General features: G+C 37.0%; 1 protein-coding gene across 1 annotated transcript in view; it reads right to left on the minus strand.

Moving 5' to 3' along the window:
- Positions 1-27,836, minus strand: part of LOC132530543 (estrogen receptor) — an 88,328-nt gene that overhangs the window by 54,741 nt on the left and 5,751 nt on the right. Inside the window, exon 2 of the mRNA XM_060167746.1 lies at positions 23,049-23,187. Within this exon, the coding sequence (XP_060023729.1) occupies positions 23,049-23,122 (74 nt within the window). The 5' untranslated portion in view covers positions 23,123-23,187. The remainder of the gene's footprint in view (positions 1-23,048; positions 23,188-27,836) is intronic.

The following is a 27,836-nucleotide window of genomic DNA, read 5'->3' on the forward strand; positions in this document are numbered from 1 at the left end:
AGTGTGGTTGAGACCTATGATTCATTGGGGTCTGCTTTGACAATTCAGCTCTTCCAGGTACTGCTATCCACAAAGGAGATGAAAACTGTAGCCTAATATATCAGAATAAGTTAAAAATAATGAAGAAAATGGTCAAAGCTTTGAAAGAGTTGTACATTTCAGAAACAGAAAATACAGAAATGATATGATCAGGCAACAGAAAAAAATAAACAAGAACTGAGACATTTTGGAAATAAATTTTAAAGAAAAAACATTCAGAAACACAGACTAAATTAGACAGAATGTAAGAGCAAATAGACTCCATGGACAGCATAGTGAGGGGAATAAAGGATGGAAAGATAAAGAGTAAAGAAAAAGAATAAAAAGATTTAGGAGAAAGTCATAAATATAGAATACAGGTAAAGAGTACCCATTGTATGTACAAATGGGCCCCTAAAGAAGCAAACCAAAACAATATAGCAAAGCAATTACTTAAAACTATAAATCAGGAGAGTCGAGAAGTAAAGAAGATTTCAATCTATGTAGTCAAAAGACACCATGCACTTGGGAAAACTGACTTAAAATGGTCAACACAGAGACATATCTTAATAAAACTACTGAAATTTAAGTCCATGAAAAAACAAACAAACCCTGTAAGTATTCAGACAAAAAGTCCAAATCACTAACAAGGGAAAGAAAGTCAGACTGCTATCCAACTTCTTGACCACAACATTTCATACTAAAAAACTAAGGAGCAATTGTTTAAAATTACTTGAGAAAAATGTAAGACAACGACTTTGTATACAGCCAAACTTTCCACACAGAAAAATAATTATAAACGTTCTAAAACTAAAAAAAAAAAATTTGATAAGTGGTCTCATGAATGTTTCCTGATAATAGAAGCTCCAGACAACCAGAAAAGATTAGAGAACCATCAGCATATGGTCTGAAGGTGGACATTAAATATATTTAATGATAGAGTTAACATTAATATTTGGGGTTGGGGCGACAAAAAAGAGCATCTAAGTGTTATAGGCACTAACTCTGCACAAAAATACAATAAATAAAAATAAGATGAGAAAGGAAGACTCACAGAAATTACTATTAGCTTATGATTATTTCATAGGTAATAACTGAATAAATTAATATCATTTGATTCTGACAAATCAAGTAGTAGAAGCATAAGTACATTTAACACTTTCACAAAGTTTAACACTAAAATAATGTTATGGGCTTAAATTGGAGGGAGGTTGAGGAATGTTAAATGTCCAGCTTACTTAGTAACTCATAGTAGGTGCTCATAGCAGGAAATGAACAGTTTCTAAAGGAAGAATTGACTAAATATACATAAATTTAACAACCAGAACAAAAATACAAAATATCTAAAAACAAACAAAAAATTAAAAATAGCAAAGAAAAGAGATAGGCAGATAATATTTTACCTTCTATCTTAATAACAGTAAATAAATATTCATATCAAGCATATATTAAACATTTAGAAAAACTGAAATTATATTAGTCTACAAAGAAAATGTTAATAAATTGCAAAAATAATTGAAGTAGTGTAAGCAGTATTCTCTGATTCCAAAGCAAAAAATGTTTATTAATAACAAAAAATGCCCTTCAAACCTGGAAATTAAACTGTTTATTAAACAACTCTTGAATGAAAGGGAAAATAAAATATGAAATTGTTGAATTAAAAAAATAAGGATAATGAAAGCAAGTATATCAGAATCTATGGGACATAACGAAGACAGAGCTCTGAGAAAATTCTTTGCATTAATTACCTATATTATAAAGTGAAAATAAATAAATTAAATATCAACTCAAAAAGCTAGAGAAAGAATTACAAACTTAACTGACTGAAAGCAAAAGGAAGGACTTAATAAATCTAAAAATATAACAATGAGTTAGAAAGTAAAAACCAGTAGAACTAATAAAAAAAAATAAGGGTGAAAGAATTGACAAAATAGAGAAACCACTAGCTGACCTAAGTTCTAAAAAAAGATAAACACATAAAATAAATTATAAGGTGGAAGTAATCATCAACCCAGAGAAAAAATTTTTTTAATCATCAGAAACTACTTTGTCCAACTCAATGCAATAAATTTGAAAACTTAGATGAAATGGATAACTTTATCAGAAGATTTATATACCAAAACTGACTCCAGAAGATACAGTCTACAGACTAATTACTACAGAAGAATTCAAGTTTCCAGAAAGCTCCCCTCTGAGGGAGCCACCAGGTCCAGATGGTTTCAAAAGGGAACTCTATCAACATTTAAAATTTTAAAGATTAAGTAATCCCAATGCTACTCAAACTTTCCAGAGCATAGAAAAGTAAAGAAAAATTCCAAACTAGTTTTATGAGGCATGTGTAGCATTGATAACAAAAACGTGTAAAGACTACACAAAGAGAAAATTTCATAACAAACTTTCATGTGAATTTTGATGCAAAAATGACAATAACCTTCCTTCCTAATAAAAACATCTAATAATACAGAAATCTACAGAACCTCTTGTAACATGAATATACAAGAACAAGGAAATGGTGCCCACTATTGCTACTATTTTTATATGGTATTAGAGTTATTATTCAATGCAACTAGATAAGAAAAAATATTTTGATGCTTAGGGATAGGAAGAGGTAAAACAATCTCTATTCGCAGGTGATGTGATTGTATATTAGAAACTCCATGGAAATTAGTGGAAACACTAAACAATAAGAGACTTTAGTAAAGTCTCTATTAAAATAATATGCAAATATCAATTATCTACATACAGACAATATACATATTTATTTATACTTATATATTATATCTACATATATATTAGCTAGGTATGATCTTTATAATATGTGCAAAATATATACAAGGGTATTTGCAAACACTTCTGAAAGACACAAAGATTTAAACACAAATGAAAAGGCACAACTTGTTCTTAGATAGGAAGATTCAACACCATAAAGATGTTAATACTCCCCAAGCCAATTTATATTTAACATGATCCCAATAAAATTACCAACAAAGCTTCTTATGGAGCCAAACAAGTTAATTCTAAAGATCACATAAAAAAAGGAACAAGGAAGAATCACCTATAAAACCCTTAAAAATCAAAAGGCAACATTAGAGAGATAGCCCAACAAGAATTAAAACACAATTTGGAGCTACCATAAATAAAGCTAGGTGATGTTGATTCATAAAGAGATAAACCTTAGCAGGTAATTAAAATTTCATGAAGAGACAAGTTTATAAAGACATTCAGTATGTAATTAAGAAGAAAATATTGATTTTTTAAAATAAATGGTGTTGGGAAAACTGCAAAGCCATCTGGGAAAATATAAAAGTCAATCTTTATTTCACACTGTTGTATCAGGATAAATTCCAAATGGACTCAAGGTATGAGAGTAGAAAGTATTAGAAGCAGGCAGAGTGAATATAATTATAATTGGGGAGCAGAGGAACCCTTTAATAAAATAAAAGATTAATATATTTCTGCTGTATAACTTAATATGCAAACGTTTTTGCATAGCAAAATCCTCCATAAGCAGTTTAAATACAGATGAGAAATTGAGAAAATATGTTGACAATTTACACTGAGAACAGCTACTCTATCTCTAACATATACAGAGCTCCTAAAAAATTTTTTAAAAAAACACAAGCTAATACTAAATGGACAGAAATATGAATAGACAATTCACAGAAGATGAAATGAAAGGCTCTAAATGTAAATAAGATGCTCAATTTTATTCATAAATAAAAGGAAATGTACTTAAAACCATTCTAATATACTTCTTACCCATCAGATTGGCAAAAATCCAAAAGTTTGACAACATATTCTGTTGGAGAGGCTGTGGAGAAACAGGCCCTCTTATACATGGCTGGTGAGAAAGCACAATGACACAATATCATTGGTAGTAAATTTTCCAGTATCTACTAAAATTATGTATGCATGCACCTTTTGACCCAGTAACTCCACGTCCAGGAATCTATCACAAAGATAGACTAAGGAAAATACAAAATGACTTACTCACAAAGTTGATTATGGTTGCCTTCATTCTGTTGTTGTTTATTGCATAAAATCGGAAAGAACCTACATGCCCATCAATAAGGGATCCACACAATGGAATATAAAATAATCATGAACAGGAATAAGGAAGATCTTTACACACATACATGTAGTAACCTCCAAAGCAATATGCAGAATTATATATCATATGTTACTTTTGTGTATGGGGTGCGGATATGACTACATACGAGCACACATACATATGTATATCCACCTCCCTTCTAATCTTAATTCAAACTTGACATTATAAGGAACACCCAGTGGAGAGGTTAGTAGTGCAAGTTAGACTCTGAATACACCTGGTTATAAAGTTTTGACTTTGGAAACAAATATTTTACATATTCAAACAATTAAATTAAAAATATAAAAATGAAAATCAAGTTGAAATGAATGATTCTTACTCTATATCAAGGTGGCAACATAACTTCAGAGAGAAAGGTTACAACTAGTGTCTGCAAAATATAATATTTTGACTTTCCATTCTCAGTGGAACATAGTTCAAAGACAAACTAAGCTACTTAGAAATCTTCAACTACATTCAATGGTCTAATTGTTAGTTATATCCTAATTTTATCCATTGAAAAGGTCAAGAAGCAATGGCAACTCTAAAGCAGTGAACACACCAAGTGCCAAGACTGAGTTCTAAATACCATTTTCCCTGAAACAAGTGCCCCTTGTAGAAATGGTTGATTCCAGCTCTGGGGCAGGAAATATGAGGTTGGGAGATGTTATTGTGCTATTCTGTAAGGAGGCATCGAAGATTAATGGCTTATGTCAAAATGACACAAACGTCGACATGAAGAAACTCTATTAGCCAAAGATGGGACACCTAGAGCAACAAAAGAGGACAATAAATCAATCGATTGACACACTCTGAAAAAAACAAGCCTCATAATGCAACTAAAAACTTTCTCATTGGACATCACTGGATTGACCTAGGACACCTGCCCCCTTGATGCTGTGCTATCAAGAACTAGAGATCCACTGCCTTTCACTACCAAACATCTGAAAAAGCTAGTTTGCATTTCCTTTCTCTAATTTTCCCTACCCATGTTCTCTTTCATACATTATACTTACACTTAACACATTTACACTCTTGTTTCATTTCCCCTACCTCTTTACATTTTTACTAAAAATGCTCTCTTCTCTTTAAGGACAAGAATTATCCCCTACTTATCAAATCCTTAGTCCCCTCCTTCTTACTCCTGCCTACCCCTCTCTAGTATTTGGCGTAATTCACCACCCTTTTTCTTTTGAAAGCCATCACTCCCTTGGAATCAGAGACTTTGTGCTCCTACTTCTCAAACAACTCAATCCCAGGCTGGAATTCTTTTCTACTTGTAACTCCTAAGTGTCAGCCTTTTAAGAGGTCTTTCCTCAGCCCTTTGGACACCACTTTCTCCATTGTCTTGCCTACTTATCACATTCATCCCACGCTTTTAACTAAGGAGATGACTCAAATCTTTTATCTCCAGCTTTTAATCTCCATCTCTCTTCTGGGCTCCAACTTTCTGCAGGACATAGCCTTGAGTATATCCTCCCTGTACCTTAAGCCCAACATATATAAGGAAAAATTCATCAGATTTTCCCAACACCTACTCTTTCTTCTGTCTTCCTATCAACAGCAATGCCATCCTTTCAATTGCCAAGATTACAAGTCTTGAAACCTTCTTCATCTCTGCATTTCATGCCACACCCACACTGAATTAAGTGCTCCCTCAGGCTCTGCTCTCATCAGAGGCTAAGATGGATCCAGTCACAGGCTCAACTTCACAAAGTATTAAGCTTGTCCTATTGAACTTGGAGATACAGAAGAAGCCCTTTTCTTATCAGGGGTATGACTAACCTTTCCTTATTATTGTAACATGTCTGTGGCATCATATTTTCCAATGATAAAGTCATGATGGATCTTAGAATCTGTGCCAATGGAGAGTGGCCAATATATAAACAGATTAAGAAACTGATTCTCCGCTGTGGTATTATAAGACCAAAGAAAATACTGACTGTGTGTTTTTCATTTCTCTTGCATTTGATAAAATAGAAAAACAGGTAAAATAATGAATAAGAATATATAATGACTTAGAAGTGCCTCTTGAAACATCACAAGAGAAATATGATCCTAGTATTTGGATTAGGAGCCTACAAGGAGAAGTCAATAATAGCAAAGAAGAGGTTGGAATTCAATTACAGATCATAAGGGCATATAACCATGACACTAATAATAAAGAGAATTGTAACTTTACATAAGAAATGGAAATAGATATACTAACTTCATTTACTTTGAAGTGAAATTCCAAACCTCTATCCAGTCATAAAATTAAAAGCTGTAATCACAGAAAAATATCCAAGCAGTACTAATACCTTGTCAGAAATAATATTTCAAAAATATGTAACTTTTGGTCATCTACCACAGAGGCTTAAGAAATCTCTGCTAAAACCCCCTGCTGCCCTCCTGCCAGAACCAAAAGACCAACATATGGAATGATCTTTTAGAGTTATCTATATTAGCATGCACTTTTAAGCAGGATAAATGTATAATGAGTATAGTTAGTTATGCTGGCATGGAAATGTCAAGAATGAACCAGTTTATAAATGTAAGTATAAACCAGGGTTTGATTTTCCCTTACATAGACATTAGAAAGTGAAAGAGGTACAGTTGATACAACAGAAATACAAAGAATCGTAAGAGACTACTGTGAACAATTATATGCCAACAAAAATTGGAGAATCTAGAAGAAATGGATAAATTCCTAGAAACATACAACCTACCAAGACTGGATCATGAAGAAATAGAAAATCTGGACAAACCAATTACTAGTAAGGAGATTAAATCAGTAATCAAAAACATACCAATAAAGAAAGGGACCAGATATCTTCACTGGTGAATTCTACCAAACATTTAAAGATGGATTAATATGAAACTGTCATGAACTCTTCCAAAAAATAGAAGAGGAAGGAATAATTCCAAATTCACTTTACGAGGTCAGCTTCACCCTGATACCAAAACCAAAGACACTCTAGAAAAGAAAATTACAGGCTAGTATCCCTGATGAACAGAGATGCAAAAGTCCTCAAAAAATATTAGCAAACCAAATTCAATAATACATTAAAAGAATCATATACCATGATCAAGTGGGATTTACTCCAGGGATGCAAGGATGGTTCAACATTTGCATATCAATCAATATAGTACACCACATTAAAAAAATGAAGGATAAAAATTATGTGATCATCTCAGTAGATGCAGAAAAAGCTTTTGACAAAATTCAATATTCATTTATGATTAAAACTCTCAACAAAGTGGGTATAGTACCTCAACATAATAAAGGCCATATATGACAAGCCCACAGCTAACATCATACTCAATGGTGAAAAGCTGAAAGCTTTTCCTCTAAGATCAGCCATAAGAAAAGGATGCTTTCATCACTTTTATTCAACGTAGTATTGAAAGTCCTAGCCAGAGCAATTAGGCAAGAAAAAGAAATAAAAAGTATCCAAATCAGGAAGGAAGAAGTAAAACTGTCACTATTTTCAGATGACATGATATATAAAACCCTAAAGACCAAAAAACTGTTAGAATAAATGAATTCTGTAAAGTTGCAGGATTCAAATGCAATATACAAAAAGCAGTTGAGTTTCTCTATGTTAATAAGGAACTATTAACATATAGCTCCTTATTAACGTATATTATGATGCATTTACAATTGCATCAAAAAGAATAAAATACCTAAGAATAAATTTAGCCAAGGAGGTGAAAGACCTGTACACTGAAAACTATAAGATGCTGATGAATGGAATCGAAGAAGACACAAATAGCTAAAACTATATCTCATGCTCATGGACTGGAAGAATTAATATTGTTAAAATGTCCATACTAACTAAAGCAATCCAGAGATTCAATGCAATCCCTATCAAAGTTCCAATGGCATTTTTCACAGAAAGTCAACAAATAATCCTAAAATTTGTATTAAACCACAGAAGACCCCAAATAGTCAAAGCAATCTTGAGAAAGAAGAACAAAGCTGGAAGCATCACGCTCCCTGATTTCAATCTATATTACAAAGCCATAGTAACCAAGACAGCATGGTATCGGCATAGAAATAGACACATAGATCAAGGGAACAGAATAGACAGCCCAGAAATAAACCCACACATATGTGGTCAATTAATTTATAACAAAGGAGCCAAAAATATACAATGGGGAAAGGACAGTCTCTTTAATAAATGATGCTGAGAAAATTAAACAGCCACATGCAAAATAATTAAACTGGATCACTATCTTATACCATACACAAAAGTTAACTCAAAACAGATTAAAGACTTGAACATAAGACTGAAACTATAAAACTCCTAGAAGAAAACATAGGTGGTAAGCTCCTTGACATTGGTCTTGGCAATGGTTTTTTTGGATTTGACACCATAGCAAAGGCAACACAAGCAAAAATAAATGAGTGGGAGTACCTCAAACTAAAAAGCCTTCATACAGCAAAGGAAACTATGAACAAAATGAAAAAGCAACCTACCAAATGGCAGAAAATATTTGCAAATCATATATCTGATATGGAGGTAATATCCAAAATGTATAAACAATTCATACAACTCAATAGCAAAAAACCAAACAATCTGATTAAAAAATAGGTAGAGGATGTAAACAGACATTTTCCCAAAGAAGATATACCAATGGACAACAAGTACATGAAAACGTGCTCAAACACCACTAATCATCAGGGAAATGCAAATCAAAACCAGGAGATATCACCTCACACCTGTCAGAATGGCTATTATCAAAACGAGAAGAAATAGGAGATTGGTTCGAGGTGGCAGAGTAGAAGGATGTGCTCTCACTCCCTCTTGCGAGAGCCGCGGAATCACAACAAACTGCTGAACAACTATCAACAGGAAGACACTGGAATTCACCAAAAAAGATACCCCACATCCAAAGAAGGAGAAGCCACAATGAGACGGTAGCAGGGAAACAATCACAATAAAATCAAATGCCATAACCACTGGGTGGGTGACTCACAAACTGGAGAACACTTACACCACAGAAGTCCATCCACTGGAGTGAAGGTTCTGAGCCCCAAGTCAGGCTTCCCAAACTGGGGGTCTGGCACAGGAGGAGGAATTCCAAGAGAATCAGACTTTGAAGGCTAGCGGGGTTTCATTGCAGGGCTTCGACAGGAATAGGGGAAGCAGAGACTCCACTCTTGGAGGGCACACACAAAGTAGTGTGCACATCGGGACCCAGGGGAAGGAGCAGTGATGCCATAGGAGACTGAACCAGACCTACCTGCAAGTGTTGGAGGGTGTCCTGCAGAGGCAGAGGGTGGCTGTGTCTCACCATGAAGACAAGGACACTGGCAGCAGAAATTCTGGGAAGTACTCCTTGGTGTAAGCCCTCCCAGAGTCCGCCATTAGCTCCACCAAAGAGCCCAGGTAGGCTCCAGTGATGGGTTGCCTCAGGCGAAACAACCAACAGGGAGGAAACCCAGCCCCAGTATCAGCAGACAAGTGGATTAAAGTTTTAATGAGCTCTGCCAGCTCTACCTACCACCAGTCCCTCCCATCAGGAAACTTGCTCAAGCCTCTTAGATAGCCTCATCCACCAGAGGGCAGACAGCAGAAGCAAGAAGAACTACAATCCTGCAGCCTGTGGAACAAAAACCACATTCACAGAGAGATAGACAAGATGAAAAGGCAGAGGGCTATGTACCAGATGAAGGAACAAGATAAAACCCCAGAAAAATAACTAAATGAAGTGGAGATAGGCAACCTTCCAGAAAAAGAATTCAGAATAATGATAGTGAAGATGATCCAGGACCTCGGAAAAAGAATGGAGGCAAAGATCGAGAAGAGCAAGAAATGTTGAACAAAGACCTAGAAGAATTCAAGAACAAACAAACAGAGATGAACAATAAAATAACTGAAATGAAAACTACACTAGAAGGAATCAATAGCAGAATAACTGAGGCAGAAGAACGGATAAGTGATCTGGAAGGCAGAATGGTGGAATTCACTGCTGCAGAACAGAATAAAGAAAAAAGAATGAAAAGAAATGAAGACAGCCTAAGAGACCTCTGGGACAAAATTAAACGCAACAACATTCGCATTATAGGGGTCCCAGAAGGAGAGAGGAAGGAACCGAGAAAATATTTGAAGAGATTATAGTCGAGAGCTTCCCTAACATGGGAAAGGAAATAGCCACCCAAGTCCAGGAGGTGCAGAGAGTCCCACACAGGATAAACCAAAGGAGAAACACACCAAGACACATAGTAATCACATTGGCAAAAATTAAAGACAAAGAAAAATTATTGAAAGCAACAAGGGAAAAATAACAAATAATATACAAGGGAACTCCCATAAGGTTAACAGCTGAGTTCTCAGCAGAAACTCTACAAGCCAGAAGGGAGTGGCATGACATATTTAAAGTGATGAAAGGGAAGAACCTACAACCAAGATTACTCTACCCGACAAGGATCTCATTCGGATTTGATGGAGAAATCAAAAGCTTTCCAGACAAGCAAAAGCTAAGAGAATTCAGCACCACCAAACCAGCTCTACAACAAATGCTAAAGGAACTTCTCTAAGTGGGAAACACAAGAGAAGAAAAGGTCCTACAAAAACAAACACAGAACAATTAACAAAATGGTCATAGGAACATACATATCGATAATTACCTTAAACGTGAATGGATTAAATGCTCCAACCAAAAGACACAGGCTCACTCAATGGATACAGAACCAAGACTCATATATATGCTGTCTACAAGACACCCACTTCAGACCTAAGGACACATACAGACTGAAAGTGAGGGGATGGAAAAAGATATTCCATACAAATGGAAATCAAAAGAAAGCTGGAGTAGCAATACTCATAGCAGATAAAATAGACTTTAAAATGAAGAATGTTACAAGAGACAGGAAGGACACTACATAATGATCAAGGGAACAATCCAATAAGAAGGTATGACAGTTATAAATGTATATGCACCCAACATTGGAGCAGCTCAATACATAAGGCAACTGCTAACAGCTATAAAAGAGGAAATAGACAGTAACACAAAAATAGTGGGGGACTTTAACACCTCACTTACACCAATGGACAGATCATCCAAACAGAAAATTAATAAGGACACACAAGCTTTAATGGACACAATATACCAGATAGATTTAATTGATATTTATAGGACATTCCATCCAAAAACAGCAGATTACACTTTCTTCTGAAGTGCGCACGGAGCATTCTCCAGGAGAGATCACATCTTGGGTCACAAATCAAGCCTCAGTAAATTTAAGAAAACTGAAATCATATCAAGCTTCTTTTCTGACCACAACTCTATGAGATTAGAAATCAATTACATGGAAAAAAACATAAAAAACACAAACACATGGAGGCTAAACAACACATTACTAAATAACCAAGAGTTCACTGAAGAAATCAAAGAGGAAATCAAAAAATACCTAGAAACAAATGACAATGAAAACACGACAATCCAAAACCTATGGGATGCAGCAAAAGCAGTTCTAAGAGGGAAGTTTATAGCAATACAAGCCTACCTCAAGAAACAAGAAACATCTCAAATAAGCAATCCAACCTTACACGTAAAGGAACTAGAGAAAGAAGAACAAACAAAACCTAAAGTTAGCAGAAGGAAAGAAATCATAAAGATCAGAGCAGAAATAAATGTAACAGAAACAAAGAGAACAATAGCAAAGATCAAGAAAACTAAAAGCTGGTCCTTTGGGAAGATAAACAACATTGATAAACCATTAGCCAGACTCATCAAGAAAAAGAGGGAGAGGACTCAAATCAATAAAATTAGAAATGAAAAAGGAGAAATTACAGCAGACACCACAGAAATACAAAGCATCCTAAGAGACTACTACAGGCAACTCTATGCCAATAAAATGGACAACGTGGAAGAAATGGACAAATTCTTAGAAAGGTATAACCTTCCAAGACTGAACCAGGAAGAAATAGAAAATATGAACAGACCAATCACAAGTAATGAAATTGAAACTGTGATTAAAAATCTTCCAACAAACAAACGTCCAGGACCAGATGGCTTCACAGGTGAATTCTATGAAACATTTAGAGAAGAGCTAACACCCATCCTTTTCAAACTCATCCAAAAAATTGCAGAGGAAGGAACCCTCCCAAACTCATTCTATGAGGTCACCATTTCCCTGACACCAAAACCAGAAAAAGATACTACAAAAAAAGAAAATTACAGACCAATATCACTCGTGAATACAGATGCAAAAATCCTCAAAAAACACTAGCAAACAGAGTCCAACAACGCATTTAAAGGATCATACACCATGATCAAGTGGGATTTATCCCAGGGATGCAAGGATTCTTCAATATAAGCACATCAATCAATGTGATACACCATATTAAGAAATTGAAGAATAAAAACCATATGATCACCTCCATAGATGCAGAAAAGGCTTTTGATAAAATTCAACACCCATTTATGGTAAAAACTCTGCAGAAAGTGGGCATAGAGGGAATCTACCTCAACAAAATAAAGGCCATATATGACACACCCACAGCAAACATCATTCTCAATGGTGAAAAACTGAAAGCATTTCCTCTAAGATCAGGAACAAGACAAGGATGTCCACTCTCACCACTGTTATTCAACATAGTTTTGGAAGTCCTAGCCACGGCAATCAGAGAAGAACAAGAAATAAAAGGAATACAAATTGGAAAAGAAGAAGTAAAACTGTCACTGTTTGCAGATGACATGATACTATACATAGAGATGCCACCAGAAAACTACCAGCGCTAATCGAGGCATTTGGTAAAGTTGCAGGATACAAAATTAATGCACAGAAATCTCTTGCACTCCTATACACTAATGATGAAACATCTGAAAGAGAAATCAAGGAAACACTCCCATTTAGCATTGCAACAAAAAGAATAAAATACCTCAGAGTAAACCTACCTAGGGAGACAAAAGACCTGTATGCGGAAAACTATAAAACACTGATGAAAGAAATTAAAGATCATACAAACAGATGGAGAGATATACCATGTTCTTGGATTGGAAGAATCAATATTGTGAAAATGACTGTACTACCCAAAGCAGTCTAGAGATTCAATGCAATCCCTATCAAATTACCAAAGGCATTTTTTATAGAACTAGAACAAAATATTTTAAAATTTCTGTGGAAACACAAAAGAGACCCCAAATAGCCAAAGCAGTCTTGAGGGAAAAAAACGGAGCTGGAGGAATCAGACTCCCTGACTTCAGACTATACTACAAAGCTACAGTAATCAAGACAATACGGTTCTGGCACAAAAACAGAAATATAGATCAATGGAACAGGATAGAAAGCCCAGAGATAAACCCAGGCACCTATGGTCAACTAATCCATGACAAAGGAGGCAAGGATATACAATGAAGAAAAGACAGTCTCTTCAATAAGTGGTGTTGGGAAAACTGGACAGCTGCATGTAAAAGAATAAAATTAGAACACTCCCTAACAGCGTACAGAAAAATAAACTCAAAATGGATTAGAGACCTAAATGTAAGACTGGACACTATAAAACTCCTAGAGGAAAACATAGGGAGAACACTCTTAGACGTAAATCACAGCAAGATCTTTTCTGATCCACTTCCTAGAGTAATGGAAATAAAAACAAAAATAAACAAATGGGACCTAATGAAATTTAAAAGTTTTTGCACAGCAAAGGAAACTACAAACAAGATGAAAAGACAACCCTCAGAATGGGAGAAAATATTTGCAAATGAATCAATGGACAAAGGATTAATCTCCAAAATATATAAACAGCTCATGCAGCTCAATATTAAAAAAACAAACAACCCAATCCAAAAATGGGCAGAAGACCTAAACAGACATTCCTCCAGAGAAGACATACAGATTGCCAAGAAGCACATGAAAAGCTGCTCAACATCACTAATTATTAGAGAAATGCAAATCAAAACTATAGTGAGGTATCACCTCACACCAGTTAGAATGGGCATCATCAGAAAATCTACAAACAATAAATGCTGGAGAGGGTGTGGAGAAAAGGGAACCCTCTTGCACTGTTGGTGGGAATGTAAATTGATAGAGCCACTATGGAGAACAGTATGGAGGTTCCTTAAAGAACTAAAAATAGAATTACCATATGACCCAGCAATCCCACTACTGGGCATATACCCAGAGAAAACCATAATTCAAAAAGACACACGCACCCCAATGTTCATTGCAGCACTATTTACAATAGCCAGGTCTTGGAAGCAATCTAAATGCCCATTGACAGATGAATGGGTAAAGAAGATGTGGTACATATATACAATGGAACATTACTCAGCCATAAAAAGGAATGAAATTGGGTCATTTGTAAAGATGTGGATGGACCTAGAGACTGTCATACAGAGTGAAGTAAGTCAGAAAGAGAGAAACAAATATTGTATATTAACGCATATATGTGGAACCTAGAAAAATGGTACAGATGAACTCGTTTGCAGGGTAGAAGTTGAGATACAGATGTAGAGAACTAACATATTGTCACCAAAGGGCAAAAGTGGCGGGGGGCTGGGGGCTGGGGGGATGAATTCAGAGATTGGGATTGACATATATACACTAATATGTATAAAATGGATAACTAAAATGAACCTACTGTACAAAATTATTAATTCAATAAAATTCAAAAAAAAAGAGAAGAAATAACGTGTTGGTGAGGATGTGGAGAAAAGGGAACCCTTTTGTGCACTGTTGATAAGAATGTAAATTGGGCGGCCGCTATGGAACACAGGATAGAGGTTCCTCAAAAATTTAAGAATAGAACTACCATATGATCCAGAAATTCCTCTTCTGGGCATTTATCCAAAGAAAATGAAAACACTAATTTGAAAAGATATCTGCACCTCCATGTTCATTGCAGCATTATTTACAATAGCCAAGGCATGGAAGTAACCCAAGTGTCCATCAATGGATGAATAGATAAAGAAAAAGTTTATATATATACATATATATAATGAAATATTATCCAGCCATAAAAAGACGGAAATCCTGCCGTTTGTGATAATATGGATGGACTTTGAGGGCCTTATGCTAAGTGAAATAAGTCAGACAGTGAGAGACACATCGCAGTATGATATCACTTATATGTGGAATCTTAGAAAAAAACAAATCCACCAGGTTCAAAGATACAGAGAACAAATTGGTGGTTGCCAGAGGAGGATGGTGGGCAAAATGGGTGAAGATAGTGAAAAGGTACAAACTTTCAGTTTAAGATAAATAAGTTCTGGGGATGGTAATGTACAGCCTCGTGACTACAGTTAATAAAACTTTACTGTATATTTGAAAGCTGGTAAGAGAGTAGACCTTAAAATATCTCGTCGTAGGAAAATATATAACTATTTGTGGTGATGGATGTTAACTCGACTTACTGTGGTGACCATTTTATAATATCTACATATATCAACTCATACGTTGTATACATATGTTGTACAATATAATGTTATGTCAATTGTATCTCAATTTTTAAAACAGTGATGGAGGAAGCTAAACTAGACATGAATGATGTGGGGTGTGGTGGAGGCCTGCTTATAATGTCTTGCTTTTGCCTGCATTCATTTGTACACCAATATTACTCTACCACTAGACAGTGAGTTCCCTGAGGACAGGGAACTGCCTCTTACACATTTTTTTCATATCCTCCAGTATCAGGCAGAATAGAGACATGGACATACTCAATAAATATCTACTGAGTTGACTTAAACTGAATCCTAACTAACACAGACTTGAAGTTGTGTTATCTCCCTTTATCAATGGATTTTAATTGCACTCATTAAACAAATGAGGATCTTTCCAATTCCGACTATGGAAAAGCAGCTGCGATTAAAGCAGATATGAGAGAGGGATTACGTGATCACCTCTATGTAGCATGTGTGACTTAAATAATATCAAGATATTTTAGAACTGTCAAAAATATTATGATGATTGTATTTTAAATCAATTAGCAAGTTTAATTGTTAACAATTTATGGCAAATGCAAAAATAATGTGGTAGGTAAACATGTAAGAAAAGTTAAATTAACCTCTTACACAGGATTAATTCTTTGGTTGGAATTATGCCTTTTCCTCTGGGGCAATTTTATATTAAGTGGATCCTCACTGTTTATAGGCTTATTCCTCTTGAGGAGTTAAAGACTTGTGGCTCAGTAGCCTTTATAACATAGCACTGCTTAATTGCTTTGTTTTTAAGGAGAAATTTTGATCTGAATGTTTTGTTTTTTACCTTTTTCCAGTAGAACCCCTACAGGCGCTTTCATGATTGAAGGCCTTGTTGGTCAAATTGACTTTTTCCAAAACTCCAATATGTGTGTGTGTGTGTTTAATATTTTTATTGAGATATAATTCACATATCACATAATTGACCCACTTAAAGTGTGTCATGAAATTGGGTTTTAGTCCAATAGATATTTTGACACCTTTTCAATCAGAGATAGCAGTAATATTAGCAGCTTGGCTAATTTCTCTCTTCTTTGGGCCTCCATTTTTCTCCTCTGCAGTTTACAGTTTCATATTCCCAGGATTTGTCATAACTCTGCACCAAAGACTTTAAAGAATCAATCAGTTGGCATCTGCCGTTGAGGAATTAAGGACTCAGAACTGGAAAGAACCAACGGATCCAGCGCCAACAATACAAGCTGGTAAAACCCTTTGCTACCTGTATTCTCACATAATGAATAAAATATAGTATAGAAGACAACCCAACACACTACTGTACAGATTAAAGAAGTTACATAAAGGTTGACTTCCTTTCTTTTCTTTCCTCATCCAATTCTATAAGGTAGAGCAAAAAAAAAAGTTATGAACAAAGTTCTTGGGATATGAATGGGCCATATAGGGATGCAAACCAACACAAGCCTGGAAAGTTATGAGGGGATCCAGTAAAGCCACTGGAGTAACCGAAATGGTCTCCTGCCCAGGACTGACTTTGCTGAGGAGCTGATCACTCCCCCACCCACCTGCTGCCCCTGCTATTATAACATCCCCCTTCAGTAGAGCATATATTTTTCAGAGAGAAGAAATCTAAAAAGGGAATATAAAGGGAGGTCCTTCTTTTTATGCCCAAGAAACCTTTAAACAAATTACATTCTGAATTTATCAACTTACTTCTGAACTTTCTTTTTTCACTCTTCCAAGTGAAAAAAATCTGCAAAGAATTTACATCAAATTTTACACAGGAAAAAAATTTAAAAGGCCAATTAAAAAAAGGCCCGTAAAAGCATTTGCTGGAAGCATTGTTTCATTTGCATGTTTTTATCTGCATGTTTTTTTCTGAAATATTTACAATAAATAACTTGAAATGAGCATGCTCTTGCTTCTAGAAAATGACTTTTTTTTTTTTCAGTTTAAAGTGAATTTATGGTCTGAAAACAGTCAGCTATTTAGTAGAAGAAGCAAAATGTTCTCTCCAGTGCAACAACCTGTTTTTCTCTTAAGGAAGAGAACTTATTCCTATTCCATGCCTACAAGTCAAAGAACTTTCTGTTGTCCAGTATTATTTCCTACAGACAGAGCCTCCTGATGCAGGAGCGATGGAAGGAGCTAGATCAACAACCCTCTGGCCAGACGCTTGGTAGAGGGAATATTCTCCTTGTCGAATTAAGCTTTGCTTTCAAATGGATGAATAGTTTTTTTTTTCTCTGAGAGTGAATAGGAATCGAAAGAGAGTGCTTTGGCTTCACTGAGAAATCCGCAAATATTTCTCAGAATTTGTTAGCATGGATGGCGCCAGCAAAACAGAATTTAGACAGTGCTCTGGGAACTGGATAGTCTCAGCGAACTGACAATTCACACTGTGTCCTCTAACATCACATCTGCCTTCCAGCGATAGCAAACTTTACTCCTGCGAAAACAAAGCGATCCCACAAGGAATGACTTATATTGAACACTTTTGCTTCTGTTTTCCGTCTCTGTTTTTCCAGGGTGAGCACTCAAGCAGGACTAAACGAAGAGGTGCATTCCTAGTTGACACAGGGGACATATTTTGTGTTTTCTGGTGCCAAAACACACCAAGGGATTAGGTGCTAGAATGGAAAATGAGTTTTCTCCATTTCCTGATTACTTTCACAGGTGTTCTTATTATCTTTAACTTCCCTCTTATAAAATACACACACACACTGAGAGAAATGACTGGGTTCTCTACTAATACCTGATAATAAGCTTTATATCTTGGTTTTCACAGGAAGAGAAGACTGCATTAAATGCTTGGAACTCACTGCTGCAAGGTACAGGGAAGAACTGGAAACTGTGGGTAAGCTAAGTGGCAAGGATAAAATTACCCTTCAAGCATATGACTACCAGGAAAGCTATAAACTACCAGAATCAAGATATCATGGGTTATCATCAGGAGTAAATCAAGCAATAACTATTTTGAAACGGATGCTAGATAGGAAATACAGTCCTCTGCTCACAAGTGTGGGATGGTAATCCAGCAATTTTTTTATATTCCTACAATCACTAAACCCCATTTGCCAATACTAACATTTGAGTAATTACAAGGGAAGACTGAGGTATATTCTATCCTCTTGATAGCCTTGGAAAGCAAGGCTGGATTTGCAAAGAAGGCTTAAGAAAACAGGATATCATTGTAATCTATCGCAGATAAACCCTTGTCTCTAGTTAGCAACGTTGGTAATCCCTGGGTGACAGGACTCCTTGGGACTTCTGGCTTTCCCTTGTCCCCAGGTCTATGCAGATGTAAACACCCTACGGAGGCCGACTTTGCAAAGGTAGTATCACCAAGCCTGAGATAAAATAAAAATGATGCAGCTAACACTCATCTTTTGCTTACCAGCTCTCAAATACTTGGCTTTAAAACTCATGGATTTCTACATTTTGTTACAAAAAATGTTTACAATGTGCAAAAGGATGGGAAAAGAGCAAAACGGAGATCAAGGTGACTGATGTTAATCAGAAAGCTGAATGTTATCAAAAGGGTTGGGAGCCTGCAAGGCGAAAACATAAACAGTGCTCTCAACTATCACTCAAAAGTCATCTTCTAGATGTATAAAATTTCAAATGGGTTGCTGGTCACAATATTTTTTACTGTTATACATATATCAATGTCATCAAAAGCAGTTATCTTCTAATACCAAGAGAGTAATTTAATAATATTGAAATTTTACAATATTTAGGTACATGTTAATAATTAGAAAAATATAGAAAATGATATATTATAGACCATATTTTTAAAAATAATATTATTTATATTATTTATATATTTTTCTAATCATTAACATGATTAGAATGTATGTATGTAGATGTTCTTAAACATATTAAGACCTGGAGGATTTTACTCCATAGTGGGTCTAGTGATGGAAGAAAAATAAGATCCTCTGTTTATCTTCATTCGGAATTTAACAGGTTTGTGGAATATAAGCAGAAGTATAAACATAAGCCAAATGCACTTAGTAATTTTAAAAATCCTTTCGAAACAGATGTATCTCAATTTCTTCAACGTCTAGAAGGGTCTAAGCCAGGAATTAAGTAGCCCTGAACAAGAAGTGAGTGAGTTTGATGACAAGAACAGTTGAAATGACCATCAGAAGACGTGGCTTCTCCTGAAATGACCATCAGAAGACGTGGCCATGAGCCACCGGGGGACCCTGGCCAGCGCAATTAACACACACTTATCGGGGATCATGGAAGACTTTGTTCAACGGAGGGAACAAAAAGGCGAACAAGCTCTGTTTCCTGCCTGCATGAAGTTCATGAGCTGAAAGGGAAGATAAGACATACAGTCATAACTTACAGGTGGCAGAAGGAGAATAAGAGAAGCAGAAACCAAACCCCAGGAGAACATAGACAAAGAAAAGGCTACTTTCTGGCTAAAGAGGAGAGAGTTTGGAGGAAGGTTTTCTGGAAGAGTAACATCTGAAATGGCCTTAAAGAAGGTCCCAAGATTCTGACAATGAATCCTAAAGGTACAGGGCCTTTCAGTAGCAGTGGAAAAAAACCTTGAAGAGTGAAGTCAAGTTCGTGGCTCTCGGGCTGCAGTCAGGGCCCAGGTGTTTGTTAGCCTGGAAAAGAGCCCACCAGGCTCACTTAATCCCCAGAACTCCATTTTGGACTCAAAGCCACTGGCCTTCCTCATTACATCATCTGACCCGCTCTGCTGATGTCTGTGTCTGTGACACTTGCAACAGGGATTCATAATTATCAAGGTAAGAAGTCTAGACGGAACTTTCTAAAGAAGGCAGAGAGCCAATGGAAGCTGAATCAGGAAGCATCAGGATCGCAGCTGTGCCTTAGAAGGAAGCCTCTGGCAGCCCTGTGGGAAGAGACTGAAGGAAAGAGGGCCGGTGGCCGAGAGACAGTGCTGGAGAGGCAAGCCTGTGGGGAGAGCTGACTTGGACCTGTGCTAGGGGAGGAATGGCGACAAAGGGGAGGTGTGGATTTCAGAAACAGGGCAGGAAGGATTTGACAGTTAACTGGATAATCTGGTGGGGGAAGTGGAATCCATGGTTAACTTGAACTTGAGAGCTTCAGTGTCTAGGTGAATGCCACTAATAGAAAAAAAGAAAAGAACAAAAGTGGTGAGGAAGATAATGTATTCAATCCTGTGAGTCTGAAGAGCTTATAGGATTTTGAAATGGGAAAATCTAGAGTAGTGGTTCTCAACCAGGGACAGTTCTGTGCCTCCCTTCCCCCCGCCCCCCCCCACAGGGGACATTTAGAAATGTCTGGAGACATTTGGGGTTGTCATCTCTGGGGAAAGGGATGCTGCTACGAGAGCATCTAGTAGGTTAAGTCCAGGAATGCTGCTAAACATCCTAAAATACACAGGACAGTCCCCCCACAAGAAAGAATAATCCAACCAAAAATGTCAATAGTGCAGAAGTTGAGAAATCCTGGTCTAGAGGTAGTAGGAACTTCCTATCTGGAATTTTAGAAGGTAGGAATGGAGAGAAATGAGAACTCTTAGTCACTGACACTGCAGTGAGAAACATGGGAGAAAATTAAGCACACTGACAGTGTGTGGAAGAGAAAGGCAGGTGGTTGATAAGATCCTACACAATATCACCTTGCTGGCAAAATGCGTTTCATCGGGGTGAGGTGATGTCACAAACACTTTCATATCTAAAATGCAATGACTGATGATTGCTCTCAGGGAGTGTGTACCTAAGAAGGTAAACATGGATGAGGTAGTAAATCAAGGGACACATCAATTCAGTCAGGAATGTCCCCAATATCCTAAACCCTGAAGACACCTTCCAGTCTACTATGGAGAAATGCTGTATGTGGTCTATGATTTTCATCTGCAAATTTATTATAACTTGGTCATGGAACGACATGACTGTAACAGAAAAAATTGAAAAGCAGCAGAAGAAAAAGGAGAAGGAGGAAGAGGAGATAGGCCAAAAAAAAAAGAAGGAAAGAGGAAAGCGAAGGAAAACAGGAAAAAAGAGGTGGAAGGGAAAAATGACAAGAGAAACAAGGGAAGGGAAGGGAAGGGAAAGGAAGCAAAAGAAGTGAAGAAGCACTGTAGAGACATCCTCTAAAAGGCAGGCTAAATACCGTGCGAGGGCAGTTCTACGGAACCAGACCAGTGGCCGCTCTCGATCAGTCCACAGAACTGTGATACGGGACTATATTCCATGGAAAGAAAGAGCTGCTTCTTGAACAGCGTCATCACTGTTGATGACGCTATAATAACACAAACTGATGAAAGAGTAACCAATACGTATACAATTCTCCAGTATTTAAATAAGTAAATGTTGCCAGAACTCTGTTCCAGGTGGCTTGGCAGGTGTAGGAAAGGAAGCCAGAGCAGGACAGGAGATGAGGGGGCAGCGTGGTGCTCCGAAAGGAAGGAAAGCCCAAAGATGCGTCGCGTGCAACCTGGCAGCCTTGGACTGATGAGCAGAGGCCAAAAAAAGTCTGCAAGGAACAACTAGACGATGGATTTTTCCCATTCAAATGATTATGTCGTCCGTAAAGACAAGGTACATCTGGTAACAAGAGGTCACAGTAGCAGACCAGAGAAGGCATTGCTGATGAGGAAGGAGTGTGAAGGACGTGTGCACAGGGCAGGAGCCAACATGCGTGTGCCAGAGACAGACAGATCCTGAGTTCCAATCGTGGCTCCACCATCGGCTAGCCCAACGCTCTTTGCAAGTAGCAGAATGTCTCGGAAACTTAGCATCCTTTCTGGTAAAACGTGAATGATAAGGCTTCCCAAGAGTGCTGTGATGATTAAATGAGATCGGGTACGTACAGTATTCAGCACGGCAGCTGGTGCTGGGTAGGGACCCTGTTAGTGGCAGCTGCTGTTAACTAATGTCTACATTCGATTACTCTAAGCGATGGCTGAATAAGAAAGAACAGGACCCACGCTACAAGGCAACCCAAATAGAATACATGAGATAAGGTGGCACATTTGAAAACTGAAATCTTCATTTTCTGAAATAAGCAAGTTAACTTGTATGAATTCATAACACTGGAAGTGGCCTTCAGAACTCTGTTCAAATTTCTTCATTTACTGATGGCAAAATTGGAAAAGGAAATGAAAAGACTATTGTGGTTTGGATGTACATGAGGCAAAAAAAGATTTTAATTAAAGGAAAGTTACTCATCATTCTTTTATATAACACAAGATGAAGGTGACGTTAGAAAATCACAGTTCACAATTTTGTAAATACACACAAATACATATGTGTATATATATTGATACATACATATGTGTATATATATTGATACATGCATATATGTATATATAAATATACACACACATATACAATATACATGTATATTTTAGAAATGAGAGAGCTAATCTGGGGAGCCATCAGGCAGACAGTTATCCTTAGCCTTCTGTGAACTCGACTACCCTCCATCACCCGAATCCACCCATTTGTGAATATATCTGATAAAGTTCTTGGAAGCTTCGTGCAATGCTGAATAAAGGAGCTTCAGGATGAAACTGGTGATTATCAAGAACGTGCTTCCCCCAAACTACAGCGAGGTCACTCACCTGTCCAGGAGCAAGTTAGGAGCAAACAGGAGCTTCCCTGGGTGCTCCATGGAGCGCCAGACAAGACCAATCATGAGAATCTCTAGCCAGGCACATTCCAGAAGGTGGACCTGATCATGGAGGGTCAAATCCACAAATCCTGAAACAAGACAAGAAAACCCTGCTGACTCAAATGAAAAGTAATGCAACCAGGGATTTGAAGTGGTAGGGTCTATTTTTTATTAGATGGGAAAACATAAATTAGAAGCACACAGTAGGAAAGTCAAGTAACTATTTTTTAAACCTAGCATATCAATGAACTTTACTGTGGCATTTTTTTAATGTCTTAGTGTCATATCTACAGAAATATACTAACTTAAGCAACCCACTTAGTTTTCTGTAACGTTCTGAACTTAGTGTTAAAATGTGTATGCTTTTTACTTAGACATTTCTAATAGCCCTATGTGATCATTACATTTCATTTCTGTTTCAGCTGAAGATATTTATGTGCAGGAAATTTAAATTACTAGCCCTAAACCAAATAGGAATTGGAGCACAGGCAGGACCAAAGTCACTAAATTTCTACCTCTTTGCTTCATCACTAAGCCATGTTCTTTTTTTCACACCATGGAAAAGAAAGACTAATGCAGTAGAATGTGTAAATAAATCACTCGGGAGAGAATGAGTCAGATGAATAAAAGTGACATTATGGTTACTTCTGGTAATAAACACTAAAAAGTGCCCTTGTTTTCCAATGGCGTATTGGGAGAGTAAAGCTTTCTCCAATCATCACTGACAATACGGTGGATGCCTAATAGTAATAATAATAGTGAGAAGAAGGAGGGGGAGAAGGAGAAGAAGGGGAAAGAAGAGGAAGATCAATTGATTGAGCCTTTACTATGGGTTAGAAGCGATGCTAAGTACTTCCCATACCAATTTTTAAAGTATTTATTAACACAATAATTCTCAGAGGTAGGAACTCACGGGGATATCATTTTACAGATAAGGAAACAGATGTTCAGAGAGCCTATATACTAGTTAAGGTCAGAGATGGAAATATAATCTCCAGAACCTATGTCCTTGACCACAAGTGACAGTACTTCTTATGTGCTGCAATTAATTGTAGACTTTGGATCAAGTGACTAAATAAATCTAACCACACAAATTAAGACATGCCAGAGTGACAAGGGCATTGCATAAACAAGATGTCCATAAAGTTTGCTCCTTTCCAAATCGGTTCCCTGTTCTTTTGTCCTGAGGTACCCCCATCACATTTCCTTCCTCTCTCTCTCTGCCCTCAACCCTTTGTTCTCTCTTATCCATGAGATGGGTCTAGGAATCCCATTTTCTTTGTCCTCTTCTTTAATTTTTTCTCACTAATATTATACTTTTATTAGTTATCTATACTTGTATTTACTAAAAAGCCAAAATGTAAGTTTATTTTCCTTAAGCAGTAGTAGCGATGGTTTGCCTACTGAATGTTTCTTCTTGGGGGTGTTGATTAAAGAATCAGCATGAAACAATTAGCTCATCATTTCTTATATACTTAAGTGCCATCTTTCATATAATCCTTACCACCAAGTAGATGATATCCACATAGAGAAACCCAAGGTGGAGAAAGACCTCAGAGTGTAAGCCCCCGCTAGCCACCATCCCATAACCAAGCCTCATTAACCCTATCTTTGAAGTAACCATAAAATTCTTTTTCTCCTTTCTATATTTCCACCATTACTGCATTTATTTAATTCTCCAAGAGTCTCTCATCTTTTCGCCTTCTTTAACTCAGCATAATTATTTTAAGACTTACCTATGTTGTTACATGTATAAATAGCTGATTCTTTTCATTGCTGAGTGGTATTCCACTCAGCAATAAAGAACAGTTGATTCTTTTTATTGGATATAGCCAATAAATAAATACAATTTATCCTTTCATTGGATATTTGATTAACTTCAGGCTATTACAAATAAAATTGCCATGAGCAATCTATGTACAATTTTTTGTATGGACATATGCTTTCATTTCTCCTGGGTAAATATTTAAGTGTACTATGGCTGGATTATAAGGTAGGTATATAATAGGTATATGTTTAACTTTTTAAGAAACTGCTAAACTGTCTTCAAAAGTGATTGTTCCATTTTACAACCCCGACAGCAATGGATGAGAGTACCAGTCTCGCCACATCTTCAGCCAATACTTAGTATGGTCAGTCTTTTTCATGTTAGACATTCTAGTAGATGTACAGAGGTATCACACTGGCACTGTGATTTTAATTTGCATTTCCCTAATGACTAATGATATTGAGCATCTTTTCATGTGCTTCTAACAGATCATTATCTTACACTATATTCACATTAATTATGCATGTGTCTGTAAATCCTTCTAGACTATGTACTCATTAGAAGCACAAAATGCATAATTCTATCAAATTCTGCTTTTTTCACATCTAAATTTATTGCACCTTCTGCTACACCATTCAGCCATGCCGAGGCCAATTAACAGTGTAGCATTTATCAGAGCAAGTGTCTTCCCACTGGAAAGGGTGGGTTTCAGTCACACGAAGCGGGACTTGCAACTGGAGAGAAAATGGGCAGTTCTGTTCATAAGAAAAACTAAGGGATTAAAAAACAGTGACGGGGTTTCAGGACTCCTGGGAAGAAAAAGGAACAGATATCCCTACACCTTGGAACTGTTTACCTATAGCATGCTTTGGGTCAAAATGGACTAGCCTTGCTCTGGAAGAAGCACTGCCGAAGGCAGCAAGAAAGGCTTCTCTTTCTCAGTAGTCAACGTCTAATGGGATAAACCATCTCTAGTGAGCAGTGTTTATAAGGAAAACTCACAGGGAAGTTTTAATTCTTTAAGATTTCTCCCCAATTTTTCAGATAAAGTCTCATAATAGCAATATAAACCTACCCTATAAATCAAACTCACTTTCAGAAATGTTAACATTTGAGAGGTATTTTCTCTCTTCTCATGACATTCCCTGTTTGATGTGGAAAAAAAATGTAATCCTGTGATAATGTCACCCATAATGAAACCTACACAATGTAATTCAATACCCTCCATAAGCCCCAAACAATCACGCAGGATGACATTTAGAGGGTATCTCGAGAGAGAACTGCAGCCATGTAACCAATCAATTTTGGAAAACCAAAGGAGCATTTTCTGGTAGCAACCTTACATATTAAACTGAATCATACTTTTTAATTCTCACGTCAAAACTTCAGTGCCATTTAAGTCGGACAGTTTTAGTGGTTTTTGGGGAGTCTCAGAAGCTCACCATAACCATTTGTACCACAGAGGTCTGGTGATTATGAAATCTGTCTGAAGTATGTCTGTTAGTGACAGTTTTCAGTCTGAATCCAGCAGAATTGCTGGGTGCTTCTCTGTTGAAATGATGTAGATCTCTCAAAAAGGAATAGTCTCTTTAATTATCTTTCCCAGCTGTGCATATTGCCTGCAGACAAGGGTTATTGTGTCTCTTCCAAAGTGTCCTCTGCAAGTTCCTGGGGCAGGGCTGCAGGGAGTGTGCAAAAACTGTCAATTAACCTTCTCAGTGAACGGGAGGGCTACTGAAGGAAGTTACTGGATGGAGTGTCTCTTCCAATATACTGATCTCAATATTATTTTAACCACACAGGAGCTGCATGCTCTTTTGGTGTTGAATAAATGTCCTTTAATACTCTCAATTCATATACATGAAGAAAAATAATGTAATAAATCCCAAACAAAATTATACTGGGCCAACTATCTATAGACACCGAGTTTCAACCCTTTGGCTTATTTTCCTTTGAAACAGGAAGAATAATCTATTATGCAACTTCAGCTGAAGCTGCTATCATAACTTAGAGGCATGCAACAATGCCTTTCTTGAACACTTGAAAGTGTGGCCAGTATGAAGGTGGGAGCTAGCAGCATCTAGGGGATATGAATAGAGGCATCAGTGACAGAACTTCTTACAGGTGACACAGTGAGACATGATTTACCCCCCATCACTTAGGGACTCTCATTTAGTGCCAGTGGCAAGGGGTCTTCAGGGCTGTGGAATCCACACCAGTGGGGTAGAATGCATACCTCAAAAGTAGTAACAGTAGTTTATTGAGACCAAGTGAAATCAGCTGCAAGGAAATCTCACTTTATAAAATAAAATTTTAAGAGAAAGCGAACATGAGCCTTTATTCTCTAGTCTGCACTTACAGGTCTAGTAATAGAGTATCCAGAGATAGGATATACTGGAAACAGACAGAAATGCTTCAAGTCCTGTTCGCCACCTGCTATGTGGGCAGGGATCTGATGAAGTTGAGGAAGGCCTCTTTCAGAGAAAAAGAGTCTCTCCATACAGACAAGCAGCTTGTTATTTCCAGTCTCATCACCAAGTAAAGATATTTCTGCCTTCTTTCTTCGTTATAAGGTAACTGTTTTGCCTCCAAGATTTTCCACTGCGTTTTGACGGTGAAAGGAGCTCATGGCATGTCTTCCCCTCTCCCTTGGGCCTCATGAGATGCTAAGCCCTCTTCCCCACTCTGCTAGGGACTGCCATACTAATTGCTTAATTTGCCTTGGCACACAGGAGATACTTAAAGCCTTACCCACTCTTACTGGGTGTGGCAAGACACGGCAAAGTGTGCCGAGAGCCTGAGGCAAAATGATATAATATGAATGCCCCTTAAGCTCTGCAGTGCTGTTGAGCAAAAGAGAAACCAGAGTGGGTCTTCAGTAGAGGCATGAGAAAAAAAATGAGGGCTACAGGAATTGTATTTCTTATTTCCATGGAATACAATCTATATGTTATAGATGCAAAACAAAGT

Source organism: Lagenorhynchus albirostris, chromosome 12 (genome assembly GCF_949774975.1).
Source record: "Lagenorhynchus albirostris chromosome 12, mLagAlb1.1, whole genome shotgun sequence".
Lineage (NCBI taxonomy): Eukaryota > Metazoa > Chordata > Mammalia > Artiodactyla > Delphinidae > Lagenorhynchus > Lagenorhynchus albirostris.